Source organism: Euwallacea fornicatus, chromosome 31 (genome assembly GCF_040115645.1).
Source record: "Euwallacea fornicatus isolate EFF26 chromosome 31, ASM4011564v1, whole genome shotgun sequence".
In the NCBI taxonomy this organism is placed as follows: domain Eukaryota; kingdom Metazoa; phylum Arthropoda; class Insecta; order Coleoptera; family Curculionidae; genus Euwallacea; species Euwallacea fornicatus.
In genome coordinates, this window is record NC_089571.1 from 2,176,648 (window position 1) to 2,195,007 (window position 18,360).

Sequence of the window (18,360 nt, forward strand, 5' to 3'; positions counted from 1 at the left end):
CTAAATCCTTCATTTTCTTCAATATCCCAAAACTTCAAAACAATATTCCAAAGCCGCATACGAAAAATTGAGCTCAAAAAATGGCAACTCTTCCAATTTCACTAATATCGTATCTCTGACCATTTTGAAGGTAGCAGTAACTTCACGTGACATTCGAGACATCCTGTATATGAATGAAAATATCGGTATAATTATATTTAAATTATTTATTTTACGCTAAATTGTCGGACGTTTGTCAATGTTGAAACATATTATCTTTGTTGTGGTTGTCGGGATTTTCAAATGAGTATTATTAAATTCGGACTCTCAATATGATTCCATGTGATATTTGATTTAATTTTCATAAAAGAATATTAATTATGATTATAGCTTATGCGTAAGTTCAACTTGATTCTTATGATTTAAAATATAATATAGTAGCAACAGGAACATAAAGATTTTTATTCTTCCCACCTTACTATTATATTTATACGAGATAAATTGTCAAGTATTAGGACGAAAGTCCAACTGGCCTCCAAGATGTGCAAAAAATAAAAAACATTTTAAATTTTATCATTTTTATTAAAAATAACGTGTGATCATTTAGAAACTTCGCATGTGGCGCCGAACCGTCAGCGTAGGATATTGATTTAATTAAGCTATTTGCTATTTACACACGCCGCCAATATTTCAACACCTGCTTGAGTCTCTTTTGAACGATCACCCTTTATAACATAATATATCCAACACAAAACCTTCAAACATACTTTGCATGCTGCAAAGCGATTTTAGCGCATGTATGTACGTCTCTGTCAAGGGGATCTGAAACAAAAAGAAAATTAAGCATATTTAATCGCTAAATTCACAAAATTTTTGCATTGTCACAGTATATCTTAACTCGACCAACGGACTTTTCTTGTCTGCTTGTAACAGAATGAATTTCTCAGTTTGTGGTCTCCAGTTTTACCGAAGAAATTTTAAGTTTTCTCACAAATACCAATACTTACAGATTTTATGTTTTCCGCTAATGGGATAGAAAATTGGTAAAATGATGGGATTGCTACAAATTAGCACATAAGGACTCCCCGATTCTCCTTTACCTCCGAACTTCTTCTGATAGGCTTCTTCGTCTAAACAATCTTCGACAGTCACGCAACCGAGCAAACAACTTGTTGGGTAATCCTTAGGGAATTTCAGTGTAGGATCTAAAATTTATATTAAATTTTAACATTCGGCATCGTAAACAACTTATCTGAAGAGACTCCTTGAGAAATAAATTAATAATTACATTACAAACAACTATAATTAAAAATCGTTAAAATGAGGTGTTGTTCCACTTATGGTGGCATTTGAGATTCTAAAGTTCTAAAGCATCTGCATAAAGAGGGTTGTTTTTGGTGGATCTTTGTTAACCCTAAAATACATCTCCCTCAGAAACAAAATAGACGCGCCTCAGCACTTTACAATACGTTGATCGTAGTGCAAAATAAGCCAGGCGCAAAATTTTCAATGGCACACCCTGTATATAACTTCTGTTCATAAATCACTCTTCAAATGCCCTCTTAAAAACTCTATAGAGTGAAAACTCCCAGCGGGCAGCTGCGTCAAGTGGACGTCTGTGATAGCCAGATATTTATTGTGGTACTGAAACTATGGGTATGTATTCTTATGTAAAGTCCTATCCACCAAGCAGACGCTCTATCGAACGGACACGGAGAGTATAACATCTTCTTGAATATCCAAAAACCTTTGATGAGTGGACCGAGCATTCGGAGAACCGGGCAAATACTTACTGCTTATCCTATCTCTAAGATTTTTGACGTTGTTTATAAATAAATTTACTTCGACGGAACATTATCGCTTCGCAGTGCGAGATCGACAAAAGTAACTTTTACTGACTTTTGTAGTCGGAGGGTTTTATTACCAAAAGGATCGTGAACACTAAATCCGTTAAACCGCTTGGAATTCCGCCACTTACATACCTATAAACACCTTTTTGCGACCTATCGTTTTACTAACCTTTATAAAAATCCTTATAAAAATCCTCCAAGGCCGTTATTTCTTCATCTTCTGGTTGTTTAGCTGCAGCTGCAATCCACAAGCGGCCGCGATGTGTTGTGGGCCACACTCTCCCTTCGTGTCTGAAATTTTACGAGTCCCTATTTATGGTATATGAATTTTCCATAAACCACGTAAAAAGTGAGACAGTTGAACGTTTATATATCTCTCATAAAACGCAAAACGAATCCAATCCCACAAAATCGTTTATACAAGGAGATTTGGACGACACTGGTTTATTGTCGTAAATCAATTAAAATTTAAAAATATGTTGAACTTTGCGAGAAAGACGTAGACATTTTCGTCAAGTTAACCTTATGTAGATAGTACAATCTCTGTGCAGTTACCGTGTTAGGAACTACTTCGAATTCTCATATCTCAACGACAAAGAAATAGGAAAACAAAATAAACTCACTTTTTCACCCCTGCAACTAATAGACTGGCGTAAGGCTGATGCATACTCAAACACAAGCCCTGATCCATCTGAGTCATCATTTGTTCATCCACAATTTTGTTACACATATTTATTGGCATTTCACTATCTTCTTCCCCCAAATCTTCTGATTCCAGGGGCTTTTTATGACGCATTTGAATTAGCAAATCAACAAGTTCATCGTGATCTTTCTAAAAGTTTCATTTAAATAAACTAAAATCCAAAATATCAATCTTACATCTTGTTTTGGAAGGGACCTTTGACTCTGCCTTTGAATATTCTTATAAATTTCTTCAACTTTTTTCAAATGCTGGATGGAATCCTCTAAAAGCATTTGCTTCAGTTGAAGATCGCCCCGTGTGCTCTCTATAACTTTGCGACTAGCGAAATCGAGGGCCACTACCATTTTTTGTTTGCTGCCCTCGGATTTCTTTGAATTGATTTTGAAATAATCATTGTCATCATCAAAAACTTTGTTCAATTTAGGCCTAGAATTTTTAACAGGGCGTTTTAGACTCTTTACATCAAATATTTATCTAAGTGACACCTACTTTATTAAAGGTTTTGCATTAGAAGAACTTTGTATTTCCCCCCTGATGTTTACCTGAAATAATTGAATTTCAAGCTTTTTTCTTAATCTCCATTGCAAATGAACCAAACCTCATTCCCACAATACAAACAAGGCCCTGGACCTTCTTGGAAACAATGAATTCTGCCACATTCAAGACAGTTATTCATGAATTCATGTTCTTGACCCATGCAATCACACGCACGGCGACCTGGGATAAGTATTAATTTTTCAATAGTAATACAACTCTCCAATTGACAACAAATTGCTCACCTTCCTTCGCTTTCTTTTTTTCTTGAAAATCTTTTATGTTTTTGAATTTGGCTTTCACTTTCTTGCCTTGATTCCCACTCTGGTTTTTGTCCGAAGATCCCCCTTGCTGTCCCTGTTGCGAGGAGAGAGGTGCATGAGATTTAGAAGCTTTTAGTGTTGAAGTTGGCGAGTTGTTCGCTTGAGACTGTTTTTGCCTTAATTTCTGACCAAATAAAGCATATTTAATAGTATTATAGGCATTGAGATGGGCTGAATTTTGGCGGTTTACTATGTTCTCCATAAATTCTTCATAGTCCTCTTCGTGTTTGATAGAGGCAATATAACTGGAATTGAAAATATAACAGTGTCTATAAATATTATACTTATGTAATTTAGGTATCAAATCAAAATTTATACATCACATGTCCATATAATAAAGAAGTATTTGCGCACTATTTCCTTAAAGCCAAGCTAAAGTGGACCTTAATGGGATTATGTTATGATTGAAAGTTTTAGTTTATCACATGATCAGCAATACATCTATGATTCCATATTTGGCGGTTCTTTGATTATAACTCAATTTATTTTTGTTTAATAAAGCTCAATATTCCAGGATATCTCAGCAACTGCAGGCATCAGGAAAAAACTTCATATAAAAATTCTACATGTTTTAAGGTCTCCTACACGCACCTGTTCTGTATCAGTTGCAATGCGAATCACCCTGTATTATAAAATCTTTATCTGACTCAATCTCATAATGTCGAGACTTGTAATTATGAAATTTTACCAATTTTATTTAATTTCATATGTAATTATTTTATGTTTTTGATTGTAACTTACCTTACAATATTTGACTCAACGTCATTGCCCAGAATCACTTTTAAATTGTTCATAATCTGTTGAGTGTTTGACATGTTTTCTTATTTTTGTGTAGGTTGATCAAGAAGTGTACTCAAACTAATATTATTAAAAAGACAAAAAAATACACTTGAGACTAAAATATTGAGAATTTCGTCCAATATTTTATGTTTCCATATAAGAAATAGGAACTTTACAGCTTTCAATATGGTCTAGAGATAGGTAGGAAAAAACAATGTATAGAAGAACTTATACAGATAAATACCTAATTTTAAGCAAAACAGAAAATTGGGAATTAGATAATCATAATAAATCTAATATCTATTATAATTAGTTATTAGATAAAAATGCCTAATTAATAATAATAATAAATTAAGGATGATCAGCTTGTTTTGAAAGTTAACGGCCAGTTGTATGTCAACATGAAATTACGGCTGGGTCTGTCAAATTCACATAGGGGTTTTCAAATTAACAGGGAGTATGTAAACAATGTAAACAATTGCCGTGTAATTCGCATGTTCTTAGTGTGTTCTACAGTAAAAGACATCTTACTTTATGGCCCGATCGGCTATGTGAATAAAGTAATACTCAAATTATATCTATATATTTTTTTTCAAACATTATGAGATTTGTGGAGAACGGATGAAATTTTTTATTGTTGGAATAGAACTGAAGCAAATAAGGGTACATAATGGAAAATGCTATGATGGATTTTATTTGACACTAATGACATTTGCATTAAGTAAGGTTAAAAATGAATGACAGTAACCAGTGACATTTGTTTCTTTGTTGATGACTTGTAGAAATTAAATAAAAATTATAAAAATCATTTATTATTCCCATACCGTCGATATTTTCCCGAAAGTTGAAAAGAAGTTAGTTGTAAAGTACTCCTCAATTAATCAAGACATCGATAAGAAATGGTAAGAACAATCTCAGTTTATCAATTCTCTTGAACAAAGATAAATCTAAACAAGGGGCAAAGCCAATCTGGAGGAAGCGGTGGCGATAAGAAAGAAGAAAAAGACAAAAAGAAGAAATATGAGCCCCCAATACCCACGAGGGTCGGTAAAAAGAAGCGTCGCACCAAGGGACCAGATACGGCTTTAAAACTACCTGCAGTTACTCCGCACACAAGATGTCGTCTTAAGTTATTGAAGATGGAAAGAATTAAAGACTATTTGTTAATGGAGGAGGAATTCATCCGTAATCAGGAAAGGCTGAAACCACAGGAGGAGAAGAATGAAGAGGAGAGATCTAAGGTTGATGATCTTAGAGGTAAGTTGTAGTTACATTATTCTCATTGTATCAAATTTCTTGTGGGGAATAATGAAGGGAAATCATTTTCTGGTACAGTTCAATGACTCTCCGGACAACACAGAAACTTTTTTATTTCTGTTATAAACACATATACACATAATGTATTAAATTTAATTGTTGTCACCAAAAACAATGTCATATTTAGGAACTCCAATGTCTGTTGGCAATCTTGAAGAAATTATCGACGATAATCATGCCATAGTATCAACTTCTGTGGGCAGTGAACACTATGTGAGTATCTTATCTTTTGTGGATAAAGACCAACTCGAACCCGGATGCTCAGTGCTGTTGAATCACAAGGTTCACGCCGTTGTCGGTGTTTTAGGTAATTTTTTTTGCATAGTAAGTTGTTGACTTTTCTCACATATTAATATATTTTAGGTGATGACACTGATCCAATGGTTACTGTGATGAAACTAGAGAAAGCTCCACAAGAGACTTATGCTGATATCGGTGGTCTTGATACTCAGATTCAAGAAATCAAAGAATCTGTGGAACTTCCCTTAACTCATCCTGAATATTATGAGGAAATGGGTAAGTGCCTAAAGAAGTTGCTTCATTTCTCATTTTACAAAATCATGCAATTTAGGTATTAAGCCCCCAAAAGGGGTTATACTCTATGGGCCTCCAGGTACTGGTAAAACCTTATTGGCCAAGGCTGTAGCTAACCAAACATCAGCGACTTTCTTGAGAGTAGTGGGTTCAGAACTTATCCAGAAGTATTTGGGTGATGGCCCTAAGTTGGTTAGGGAGCTGTTCAGGGTGGCAGAGGAACATGCTCCATCGATTGTATTTATTGATGAAATTGATGCTGTAAGATATTTTAATTTTTTTATTTAAAAACTATAATTAATTTGAGGAATTAAGTATTGGTTATATATAGGATTATTCCAAATACAGTAAAACATTCTAGTACCAATATTAGAAAGATCTTGTTTTCTGATTTCAAAAACGAAAAAATGTTTGTGTTTCTCCTAACATTTTCTCACAAACTAAAATTTTATTGCTCCCATAAGAATAATGGGATCTCATCATTAATCAACATTTTTATGAAGCAAATTCTGATATTCTTTATTTGAGGGAAAAAAAAACAATTGGAGAGAGTACAAAAACTCTGTATGAATGAGATCAAATTGTTTGGCTTACTAAAAGAATGATGTTTCTTAGGTGGGAACTAAACGTTACGACTCAAATTCAGGCGGTGAAAGGGAAATCCAACGGACCATGTTAGAATTACTTAATCAATTGGATGGTTTTGACTCGAGGGGGGATGTAAAGGTAAATTTCCTTGCTCTTACTTAAATATAGCAAATTTCATTGTTCATGGTAAAATGTAGGTAATCATGGCAACCAATAGAATTGAAACTTTGGATCCAGCTCTAATTCGTCCTGGTCGTATTGATAGAAAAATTGAATTCCCCCTCCCAGACGAAAAGACTAAGCGTCGAATTTTCAATATACATACTTCAAAGATGACCTTAGCTCAAGATGTAAACCTTCAGGAGCTTATTATGGCCAAGGACGATCTTTCCGGGGCAGATATCAAGGTAAATAATGAGGAAATTTAGTAATGTTTATCGGTTATGACGATTTTAGCACTCCTGACACAAATGTGGAAAACAAATTAACGTTTATTTTTCAAATTAGGCGATCTGCACTGAAGCGGGTTTAATGGCTCTTCGTGAAAGGAGGATGAAAGTAATCAATGAAGATTTCAAGAAATCTAAAGAAAACGTTTTGTACCGAAAGAAGGAGGGAACACCGGAGGGGCTTTATTTGTAATCTGAGACTTTCGTTTGAAACTTTTTTTTGGAGCACTTCAGTTGAGTCATTTGCTAATGTTTGTAATTTTTAGTGAATTAAATTAATTTCGAAACGTATTTGGTTTTATTTTTACACAGGATTTCCTAAATTTTATATGTTCGAAAAAATTAGAAAAGCGAATGATAAACCACATTAGGTTGAGATAATAAAAAAATAATCTTTAAACTTGCTGGTTCTGGTTCAGAAACATTAAATTTCTGTAATCTATAAGAGGGCAGAAAAGATTATCGAATGTTCTTGTATACATTTTATTCAACACATTACTTTCTTCGATGCCGACAAAAATTTAACACATCACAGTAAATTGAAAATTTATTCGAAACTGGTCTAAAACGGTAGAGATGTCGTTAGTTTCAAATTTTCTTAACCTCTCGAATGGCGAAACATTCTGCGGGTAATTCATTAATTTCCATTATTATTGGTCGTACGAATAATTGTTAAAGAAGAAAAGCTTCATAGTATTCTCCAAATTATCAATATCTACTGATAAATTAATGAGCATAAAAAATTATACCACTTTTGCTTTTTAACTGAATCACCTTCTAGGTCATTGAATTAAAGTGCAATATAACTTCATACCTCAATAGCTTTACGATCTTTCCGCAAAAACTTATTCGTTACATACCATTATGCATTTTCTAATTGGTTACATAACTGTGATTAAAGATTTAACCTACGTCGGACATCTTTTTTAAATTCGTGTTATTGAAAATGTTTTTTTTTTAAACATATTCGAATCTCTCAAAAGTAGCACAATTTGGCTTTAAAGAGCGTGAAACATTTCTTAAAAACTCTAAAAATGTCAATTTGGCCTGTCCCCGATCTTGAAATGTTGTACCCAATACTCTAACATTCTTTATGACAAGGTGCACTAGTTTAGCAAACTAAATCGAAAACATATATTAAAAAATATTTATTAATAGAAACACTTATCATATTCGTAAATGCTAAATAAATCTTAATTAAAAATGAAATATTCAGGAAATAAAATCGACATGTAGTAGTATTCCATATCGACAACAATAACGAGAAAAATAAATAATCAGGAATCGGATATGAAACAATCAAGATCAGAACTAAAAATATTGACACCTTAACAAACGTAACGGGAAAAAATTAAAAACGAACTACAAAAACGCCCCTTTTTTCTTAAGCAAAGCCTTAGTTTCAATCCTTTTAACTCTCGTAGGGTCCGATAACAATTTATTTTTAAAGTCTTTAGGATGCAGTTTTACTTTGAAATTAAACATTTCCTCCCTAGAAGCCGCTGTCGTGGAAGGCTTCATATGAACCACTTCGCTAGAAATCCAGGAACTGTCTACATTTGACAGTAACGATGGTTTAATAGTGCGTTTAGGTCGGTTTTTCACATCCGTAACTAGCTGAGTGATCAAGTTGTACGACTCGGCAGGCTTCATGTTTGGTGAAGCTTTCGATGAATTCTTTCGTCTTCTTTTAGATAGAGTTTCCTCCTCGCAAAGCTCGGACAAACTTTTACTCAACCTTCTTTTTAGTTTTTTCCTTCTTTTTCCAGATTCAGCATCCAAAGAGCGACTTAAATTCTCTTCAGGTATGGAAATCTCTTTAGATTCTTCTAGGGGATCCTTTTCAGGGTCACTCGCAGGGCAGATTTTTACGCTGCTTAAAACTTTCACAGGCGCAGTTTTCTGTTTCTCCTTATCCTGAGAGGGAATACCTTCGTATTCCAAGGAAAGATTTAAAGAGACTTCTCCTTTTGTTACTGTGGAACAGAAAGATTCGACCAAGGTGCTGATTCTTTGACTAAGCATTGGGTCTTTGATTCCGTCGAAAACGATGTTTTCTTGTAGTGAAAGAGAAGTTTTCCGGTTGCGCTTCTGATTGCTGCTGTTTAAGGCGTCTGTGGAGGTATTTTGGATATTTGAGGCATTGAGTTTGGTGTCTTGATCATCTAATTTGGCGTTTTCTTCGGTATTTAGCGACTCAAAATCGTGCGAGGTATCAAAATTGAACTTATTGTCTCTCTGACTGTCCATTTCAACAGCAGCTGCTTGTTCAATTGGTGAGTCTTCGAGAACAATGACTGATCTTTCAGATCCACTACTCTCAGCTTCAATGATTAATGCTTTGTCTTCTTCTTCTTCACTTGATGAATCTTTGGGTCTAATAATCCTCGACTTCTTAATTTGTAATGGCTTTTTGGCGGCTTTCACAATATTATCCTTTTCTGCTGAAGAATTTACAGTCGTGCGTTCCTTTTTCTGCTTTTCATTTTCTAAATCGTATTCATCCCCGGACAACAATTCGTATTCCTCATCGTCGCAAATGAATGAATCTTTGCTGTCGTAATCATCGTTCGATCGATATTCGTCCGTTTCTGAGGAGCCAATATATTCGCCCTTGTCGACGATTTGGTTGCTATCTTCTGAAGGAGTATCCTCTTCACCTAAATGAAAAAATACAGATAGATGAAAACTACAATGATGAGATTTATCAATGTTACCTTCTTCAGCCATTCCATCAATGAAATCATTGTATTCTTCAGACTCGTCTTCATCGGAACTAGAGGCGTTTTCTTCAGAACTAGAGGCTTCTTCTTCTTTGCTGTCTAACTTTTGGATTTCCTGGCTTTCAGAATTTGAAATTAACTCGTGAACTTTAGCCGATGCAAAATCTTCCAATCTTGTGAGTAAGCAAGTGATTTTAGGTAATTTTTTTGGTTCAACCTAAAGAAGATATTTCATTATCAGTCTGTGAAACATGTCTGAAAAGGCTTCGTTTAGGATATACTGGGAGATAAAAGTTAATTTTGTGCTACCAGTGACGTAAACAACATTAAAAAAATAATAATAATTTGTTAAAAAGTTAACAAGGAGGGGGGACAGAGAATGTGGTGTGGCACAGTGTAGTTTGGGCACGGCTGTTGCGCTGCTCACACGCGGTGTGCGACTTTTTCCAAAAATCCATTATCACTTGAATTTTACTATCAAAGTATCCATTAAAATTTGAACTCACAATTTTTGTACGGCCAGAAGTTTGATTACTACCCTAAATAACTTAACTTACAACTTGAGATATCTTTACTCACCGTACTAAGAGCCTTCTCAGGCGAATCTTCTTTAATTTTGCTATTACTTGTATTACTCCTCTCATCTGTAACGCTTTCACCTTCATCAGCATCTGTAACTGGAATCGCATGATCGGAAACATCGCATTCAGGTTCCAAGTCTTTGATCTCTGATAATCTATTTCCTGATTCACTTTTGTCTTCAACAACCGACATTTCCTTATCATCAACTATTTCAATGAGTTCGTCATTTTCTTTCAAAGACATTGTTTTACTGTTATCACTACTGGATTTTTCACGACTTTCTGATGATTCCAAAACGATGTTTTCCACAATGTGTATAGACTTCTGCTGCGCACTCTCATTTAAATCTATAGTATCAGTATTAGAGAAACCACTCATTGTGCTGAAGTTCAATTCATTCGAATTGATTGCTACTGTTGTCTCAAGAAGTCGTGCAGATTGATTTTTTATGGGAGACAGGCTTTCAGCACAACTTACATCTTTCACCAATACGGCAGATTCTTCAGCAATGCTCATCTCCTGGCTATTGATGGTGGGGTCCTCATCAGAGGGTAATTCAAAGTCATAGTGAGTTGATTGAGAAAATTTAGTGTCTGACCGACTCTTCTCAATATCACCGCTGGTATCAGATGGATTTTGATTTGGTTTATTTTCCAAATCAACGTTTTCTCGATTTTCAGCCTCATTTACATTTTGAGGACTAGGACTGATAGTCTTTGACGTGCTGTTCCTCATATCTCTACCACTTTCAGGCTCCATGTTCAGTAATTTTGTAGGGGTTCTGTTTTTTTTCATTATCGGAGTATTTTCGTTTGAGTGTAATGTTTCTTTAGTTTCACTGCTGCTAGTGCTTAAGCTTTTTTTTGTTTCAATTGGGGTAGTAGTATTTCTGTTACCTCTAGACTTCCTAACTTTGCTACTTTCATTTTCCCATGGAATGAAAGTGGGACTTCTGCTTAAACGTTTATTTCTAGACGGGCTTAAGTTTGGCGTAACAGAACCCTGTAAGTTAATTTCGACCTCTGCATTGATTTGTCTAGGAGTTCCTTCAGAAGTTCTTTTTATTCTTGCTTCATTTGAGTGAACATTACTCCTTTTTGGACTAACAGACTTTGGAGATGTTACCACTGATGTGCTTCCAATTGTCTTAACCGGACTGGGAGTTTTTGATTTCGATTTTTGGTGAGATTTGTCAACCTTCAGTTTACTTTGACTGGTATCTTTGCATATTTCTAAATCTTCCATGAAACTAGAACTCCTAGACCCAGCAGATTCCAACACTACTATCTTTGCGTCATTTAATTTCCTAGGGCTAGGTGTCTTAGACTTCAATTTAGACCTCCGTCTAACTCTGTTAATAAGCAGTTTATTAGCATCCTCACCTTCGCTATCCGAACTACTATCTATGACAGTAATTGGACTTTTTGACTTTCTAAGGAGTTTTCTCTGGTTTATTGGGCTGCTAGATTTCCTATTCAATATTTTGACATTATCGATTGTTGTGTTAATGATGAGGGAACATTCGTTGCTAGCTTGCGCAGCTGCGCCGGTTTTTCTGCATTTCGGAATGCAGCTGATATCAACAGAATCTTCAGTCTCCTCAACTACTACATTATCGCTCTCCTCAGAGCCTGTGGCGTTGATCCTTATAATTTTCTCAACGGTGGTCACATCACCGTCTTGCAATGCACTTGAGCCATCTGTGGTTAATTCAATATCAGCACTTGACGTGATGGATTTATTGCAAATTGACGATGATTCTTCTATGGTTTTAATTGTAGTATCTGAGGCCTCATCAGATTTTGGTGCATTACCTGAAACCACAGAGTTTTCCCCTGAAGCAGAAATCTTGTCAAAAATCGAATTATCCGCTGATATTATCGACAAATCGTCCACTTCCATAGGTTCAACTACAAAGCTGCTTTCCTTTTGGTTCGGCCTGAAAACGTTGGAAATTCTAGTATTAACCATAGGCGCTTCAATGCGAACGTTTTTGGTTTTTAAAACCTCCTTAACACTAAGATTATCTTTGTTGATATCCTTTGAAGTATTCAAGGTACGGTCCTGTACTTTAGACACTTCGATAGGAATCTCTTTAGAATTCAAATCCTCCTCAATATCAAGATCTTTTTCGTTGCTTTTCTCTAGGTTGCTCAATGCATCTTCCTGAACATTAGATGCTTCAATAGGAATTTTTGTAGCTTTTAGAAATTCTTCAGTATTAAGATTTTCTTTCTTGCTTTCCATTGTAATATTCAATTCATCTTCCTGCACTTTAGACACTTCAACAGGATTTTCTTTAGATTTAAGAACTTCCTCAACATTAAGATTTTCTTTGTTGCTATCCTTTGAGGTGTTCAATGCATCTTCCTGTATTTTAGCTGCTTTGATAGGACTCTCTTTAGATATCAGAACCTCTTCAACATCAAGATTTTCTTTGTTGCTATTCGTCGAGGTGTGCAACGAATCTATCTCAGTGACGGGTATGTGCGTAGTACTGTCGGGCATTGAAACGGGTGATAAGGACAACTCAACAGACTCAACCGTTACAAACGCGTCTCCTTTAGACCGAATAGGCGTTAAGGCTTGCGACGATTGGATTGGAGAATTTATATGAGACCCTGAACTGATCCTTGGAGATTTACTTGTAGATGCTTCGTTATCATCTGCACGCGGTCTTTTCCTGGATGTGGGAGAATTTTCAAATATGCTATCATTAAAAGCTTCTTCTTCAGCGTTTCCAAAAGACTCTTTTTCAACTAAATCTTCTCCAACCGAAACAGGCGTTGTAGGAGTAACTTTCACTGACAAATTTGTCTCAGCTGTTTCAATGTCTTTTGCTATAACCTCCTCATCCAATGTCTGTTTGCTGATATTTAAATCTCCAGCACTTTCATTAATGACGCTTAAATCAAGCTCAGCTTCTACCTTCTCTACCAACTTCTTTTTTATTGGAGTAATCTTTACAGAGACTTCCTTATAAACCCCCTCTGTGGATATTTCTTCACCAGCTTCTGCAGTGAATGAACTACGTCTTGTTAGTCGTCTAGGTGTTTTGGTAGGAGTATTAACCGTTGCTTCGTCAGTAGATGATCGAAGGCCCTTCCTGAGAATAGACTTAACGTCTTCTTCGACATTTTCTGAATCCGACGTTTTTCTTCCACGAGTAGTTCTTCTAGCAGGGGCCAAAGTACCTTCTGCACCTGCTTCTTCAGTCATAGAGTTTCTTCGTCGAGTGGACGCTCTGGCAGGAATTTTCGTTGTGGCTGGAGGAGACTCAGTTTTAATATCAGCACTTTCACTTCTCTTGCGCCTTGGCGGAGCTTTAGAAACCGGTACAGCTGGCTCAGAGTCAACACTATCACTTCTTTGGCGCCTTCCAGAAACTCTGGAAGTGGTCGGTGGAGCACCTTCAAGGTCTACACTTGTGACCGAACTTTTACGGCCTCTTCCTGCCTTGGGTGCTGGTTTTTCTTTTTCTTCGCTAGCAGCTCGGGAATTACGGCGGGTTCGAACGGTTTTGGGCTTTTCAGGTTCTTCTTTGTTGGTTAATTCGGTTGTGATCGACGATTTGCGTCCACGTCTTGCTGGTGCTTGCTGGGCGTCTTTATTTGTTAGATCTGTAAAATATATTTGTTTGCACGAGGTAATTTTAATGCACTTGTGAAGTATCTATCTGATAGTTGCAAATTTGTCGAGAATACATCAAAAGATAATAGAAAATGTTCTGTTACCTGAATTTCACTAGATTGCTCACCTTTCTTAGCATTTTCACTATCATCATCACTGAGTTGAGTGGACCCTCTACGAGTTTTGGTTGCCTTGGCAGCAACGTCAGCCTGCGAGTTCCTGTAATGTGATTCAGAGCCTATGGTAATATTGCGTGCTTAACTAAATAACTTCTAGTATTTAATTTGCATCTCCAGGCTATAGCCTATAGCTTATAAGCTATACCAAAAGGATTGAGATGAACAACATTTGAATTAGCATTCATTACAAAATTTTTCAATATTGCTTAATTTTAGTTAATTAGGGATATTAAGCTTATTACCCTGATTTCTTAATTCAGAACATTTAAATAAATTCAATCAAATTACCTATTTATCACCAACGAAATCAGGTTTAACACTTAACACGGTATTGATCCTGCTGAAATATAGGAATGAGTTGCAGGATTGTAAGGTTAGCGCTACGTTCAATATGTGGACATTTTGGTGAACCTTAAGTGTCTCTTAGAGTGCAGATAGAACTATTATAAATAAATCATAAGTGAACGTTTGGAGATTTACATATAGACAATAATTCTTATTATTAATACATACAGGAGTGCCCAAGTGAAACAAACTAATATTATGCAATTACAATTACCTCTTGCTCAATCCAGATGGTGTATTATTTCCACTAAAGATTCGAGCAGATCTTCTGACTGGCGAATGCGACTCCGTTGTTTCTCTGGACTGCAATTCGCTGACTGCAGTTTTTCGGGACATTTTTCTCTGCAATGGAGGTCAATATCACTCGCTATACCTATAAAAACCCATTACAGACTAAATCGTTTACGAAATCACATCATTATACAGTTTGCGGGGGCATAACACTAGGTACTTCTTAATCTTAAATCAAACGTGAACATTTGCAGAAAAAATAGCAAATATGTTCATAATACAACACATCGGCACTTTAAAATAAAACTGAATCAAAATTAAGATTACCATCGAAGGAATGGTAGACGGATGACATATCAAAAATAACTTTTTTACTAAACGATGCTCCTCATCTAGCAAAGTTTAGCATTTTTTTTGTTTCAGAAAGAACAGGAAAGCTATTTAGGGTGCATACTTTGCCCTGAGACCCGTGGTATACAGGGTGTTTGATAGAGCAATAGAAAGTTGTTAATGGAAGGTCACATGGAGTTATTTTCAATTTATATAACAATCTTTATTTTTGTACAAAGTCTCATCATTTTTGGCATACTGGCTACGGGAGGGAGAGTAGGGCAGAGTAAATATGTTAATAATGTAGGATCTCATTTTGAAAATGGATTTCATTAATAGTAGTATTGTTTAAGTTAGAACTAACGCTACAAATGTGAAAATGATTGATAATTATTATTTTCGGCCTGCAAAACAATATTTTAAGGGCCGTTGCATCTAAACTCAGTTTATTATTAAAAATGATACAGCAATTTTGACATGACTTAATATTATCTTATTTTTTCACCCGTTTCGGGGTAAACTTATATGTGTGCTATGCTAAGTAAATTCTTTGTAAATAAGAAAGTTTATTTCGTACGGTGACCGAACCATGATTACGTTGCGCAGAGCAAAGCGTCGAAGTAAATGTAAGTTTCATGGGGGAAACCCATTAACCAAAGGCCTGAACCCCACTACCTAATCGCGGAAATAATAGCGTATTATACACTAAGGTGGTGAAATACATTATTCTGAACCAAACGTCAAGTTAGAATTTCGAAGCGTTCAACACTGATAAATCTAATACGTGCGAATCACAGTATTTTACAACTGTGGTGTATATAAAATTCCTTTCCATTACTAAATTTACCTAAATTAAGCATAAATTAAATCTAAAATAAAATGTCAAAACGCCGTAAATCACAACAACAGTAACCTTTGATTTGACATTCATTTTCTCTCCAACAATAAATGATACGGCTATGTTATGATGACATTTTGGCCCGTTAGATTGCTACTTTTACATATGCTTGTCGTTATTAATATGTTGTTTCACTGCTTCAACCGAAAAGACCAGAGAGTATACTTTATAGCTATACAATACAGTCAATAAAGCTATATTTTTTAACGTTCACTAAATTAGAATACCTATTTATTTGAACTACATCTACTAATATTTGAATTTGTGTAATAATATCCACACATTTAACATAAATATGTAAATTAGCTTTAAAATATTACCACCAGTATGCCTCGATAAATATGAAATATGACTACAGGTTGCTATACTAAGTAATTTAAAAATGAACAATTTCATTCTTGCCCAAAAGTAGACAGAATGAAAATGATAATGAATTTAGACTGACAGACTCTCCAATTCTCACTATGGCAACTAGTGATAAAATTTGAAATTGTTTACTTTGCCCTTTAACAGATTATCCATTTTCCAGAATGGACATATGTTGAAAAAGGTAGAAACACCTTTTTCAAATTCATGGTACTCAAATAGCACCTATTTGTTGCCAAAATGGGCAATATTTCTTTTTTCATTTCTAGCATAGTATATTTGGTGGTTATAAAAAAGGATACTTGGTTTGGATTCAGAAACCAAAACCCTAACAATTACAAGCTTTGCTACTGATAAGGGCCATTACCTGCATGTAGAATATTTTTTTAGTGTGTATTTCTGCTATTAGTGGCCTTCCCAGAATTATAGCTTTTAATATGAAACTTAACCAAAAAATTTCATTTATTTTCAGATTCATTTCCTATATTATGCCTGTGCTAAGGCATTTCCCAGATTTTAACTGTACACCCCAAGGGACCATTTAACAGCTCTGGGCAGTAATTCAGGACCTGTCGGGAAATTGTCTGGTGTACAAAAAACATGTACATATTTTGATTGGGTATTGGTTTTTCATCGCATGCTGACCAAGGTGCATGCAATGACTGTTATTTTTCGATTTGTATTATTATTTTTTTTAAATAAATCCTAATCAGGTGATAAACTTCAATATGAAGCTTTTTAAGGTTTATACACTGATGTTACTCCATTGTCAGATTAGTTTCTAAGATAATGACACTAAAATTATCTCTTTAAAGTATAAACTTCTTTTTTTTTATATTTTGAAGCACTCTTTGTAACTTTTCATACCTAATTTAACGACTTACCAGATATCACACAATTGCATGTTTAGATATTTTGTTTGAAAAAAGACATCACTAGACTTTTTTACGAAAAATTTATGACCAGAATAGATAAGTTTTCCAGGAATTCATTTGTTGGGACTATTCAAATTTACATTAGAAGCAGGCAGTTATTAATTTTTGATTTCCTAACGTCATATGGCGGCATAAGAAAGCCCCTAACGAAATGTGTACTTTTAAAGTGCCCACACTTCGATTAAATTCCTTCTAAGGGTTTTACAGAAGAAATGTAGATGGCAAATGGACCTTGGACTAGTGTTATTAAAGCCCAATTATAAAGGCACAAGGCAACATTTCAATGTATAGTTTTTATACTAAGCATTATACGTACACAGAGAGCTTAATAACTTACGTTTATTTCTTATTAATGTTTGTCATTGATCAATTATTTTACCGAAAACAAAAATAAGTTTTTGGGCAATTTACACACGTGCACAAATCAAAATGAAACGGTTACAAATACTAAATGTCAAAAACTTTAAAATTATAATACAACCATCAGGCGGTAGGTTGTGTGAGCTTGCGCATTCCGCGCCAGATAGGAAGGAGGCAGTAGTATCGATACAGCATTTTTTATATACACTCTATGTACTCCGAATGAGTGCACGGTGCAGTAAGGTAGCAAAGTCGGGGACGGGAATATAACACACCATATTTACTACTCTACGCATGTATAAGATATAACGTGTAAAGCGTATCATCAACGTGAGTTTTCCAATAACGGTAGTCTAAAGGAAACTTTGCACCTTGAAATTCAGCATTTAAAATGAAAATGTGCAAAAACTCTCGGACTTCCTCGATTTCTTCTTTGAAGGGAACAATTTTTTTATCATATTTTCAACCCTTCAAATTAATCCCCTGAACCGGGGTGACAGTTACTCTTAAAATTTTTAATCGCAAGAAGTGTTGAGTGTTATTTCATTTTAGCGGTAGTTATACCCTCATTATAACACCCAAACTTGAAGTTACTTTTATTATCCCGTTGATATGACAGCTAATTAAGGCTCGTGCGAAAAAAGCTTTTAGTTAATAATTAATTTATCGCAAAAAGAGCTGCATACTTCAAAACGAGAGTAGGGAGACCTTTAAATATGAAATA

General features: G+C 35.1%; 3 protein-coding genes across 4 annotated transcripts; 1 reads left to right on the plus strand and 2 right to left on the minus strand.

The window, feature by feature from the left end:
- Nucleotides 1-540: 540 nt before the first annotated feature.
- LOC136348049 (activating signal cointegrator 1) lies at nt 541-4,521 on the minus strand. Its single transcript, XM_066298583.1, has 9 exons — nt 4,131-4,521; nt 3,312-3,634; nt 3,131-3,249; nt 3,022-3,074; nt 2,709-2,958; nt 2,453-2,661; nt 1,999-2,120; nt 987-1,184; nt 541-801 (listed from the first exon to the last, which is right to left on the minus strand). The coding sequence occupies exons 1-9, from the start codon at nt 4,202-4,204 to the stop codon at nt 737-739; spliced, it is 1,413 nt and encodes a 470-aa protein (XP_066154680.1). The 5' UTR covers nt 4,205-4,521; the 3' UTR covers nt 541-736.
- Nucleotides 4,522-4,913: 392 nt separating this feature from the next.
- Rpt2 (26S proteasome regulatory subunit Rpt2) lies at nt 4,914-7,348 on the plus strand. The gene is made up of 8 exons (XM_066298584.1): nt 4,914-5,071; nt 5,126-5,426; nt 5,614-5,793; nt 5,850-6,002; nt 6,058-6,281; nt 6,636-6,746; nt 6,806-7,015; nt 7,116-7,348. Exons 1-8 carry the CDS (start codon nt 5,069-5,071, stop codon nt 7,248-7,250), a joined length of 1,317 nt encoding a protein of 438 aa, XP_066154681.1. The 5' UTR covers nt 4,914-5,068; the 3' UTR covers nt 7,251-7,348.
- An 842-nt stretch (nt 7,349-8,190) lies between these two features.
- On the minus strand, nt 8,191-17,722 carry LOC136348046 (uro-adherence factor A-like). 2 transcript variants are annotated; one of them, XM_066298577.1, is made up of 6 exons: nt 17,614-17,722; nt 14,731-14,858; nt 14,120-14,211; nt 10,360-13,982; nt 9,775-9,997; nt 8,191-9,717 (listed from the first exon to the last, which is right to left on the minus strand). In XM_066298577.1, the coding sequence occupies exons 2-6, from the start codon at nt 14,850-14,852 to the stop codon at nt 8,420-8,422; spliced, it is 5,358 nt and encodes a 1,785-aa protein (XP_066154674.1). In that variant the 5' UTR covers nt 14,853-14,858; nt 17,614-17,722; the 3' UTR covers nt 8,191-8,419. The 2 variants fall into 2 exon arrangements, with proteins under 2 accessions (XP_066154674.1, XP_066154675.1); XM_066298578.1 differs by having other exon boundaries at nt 14,731-14,889.
- Nucleotides 17,723-18,360: the final 638 nt, after the last annotated feature.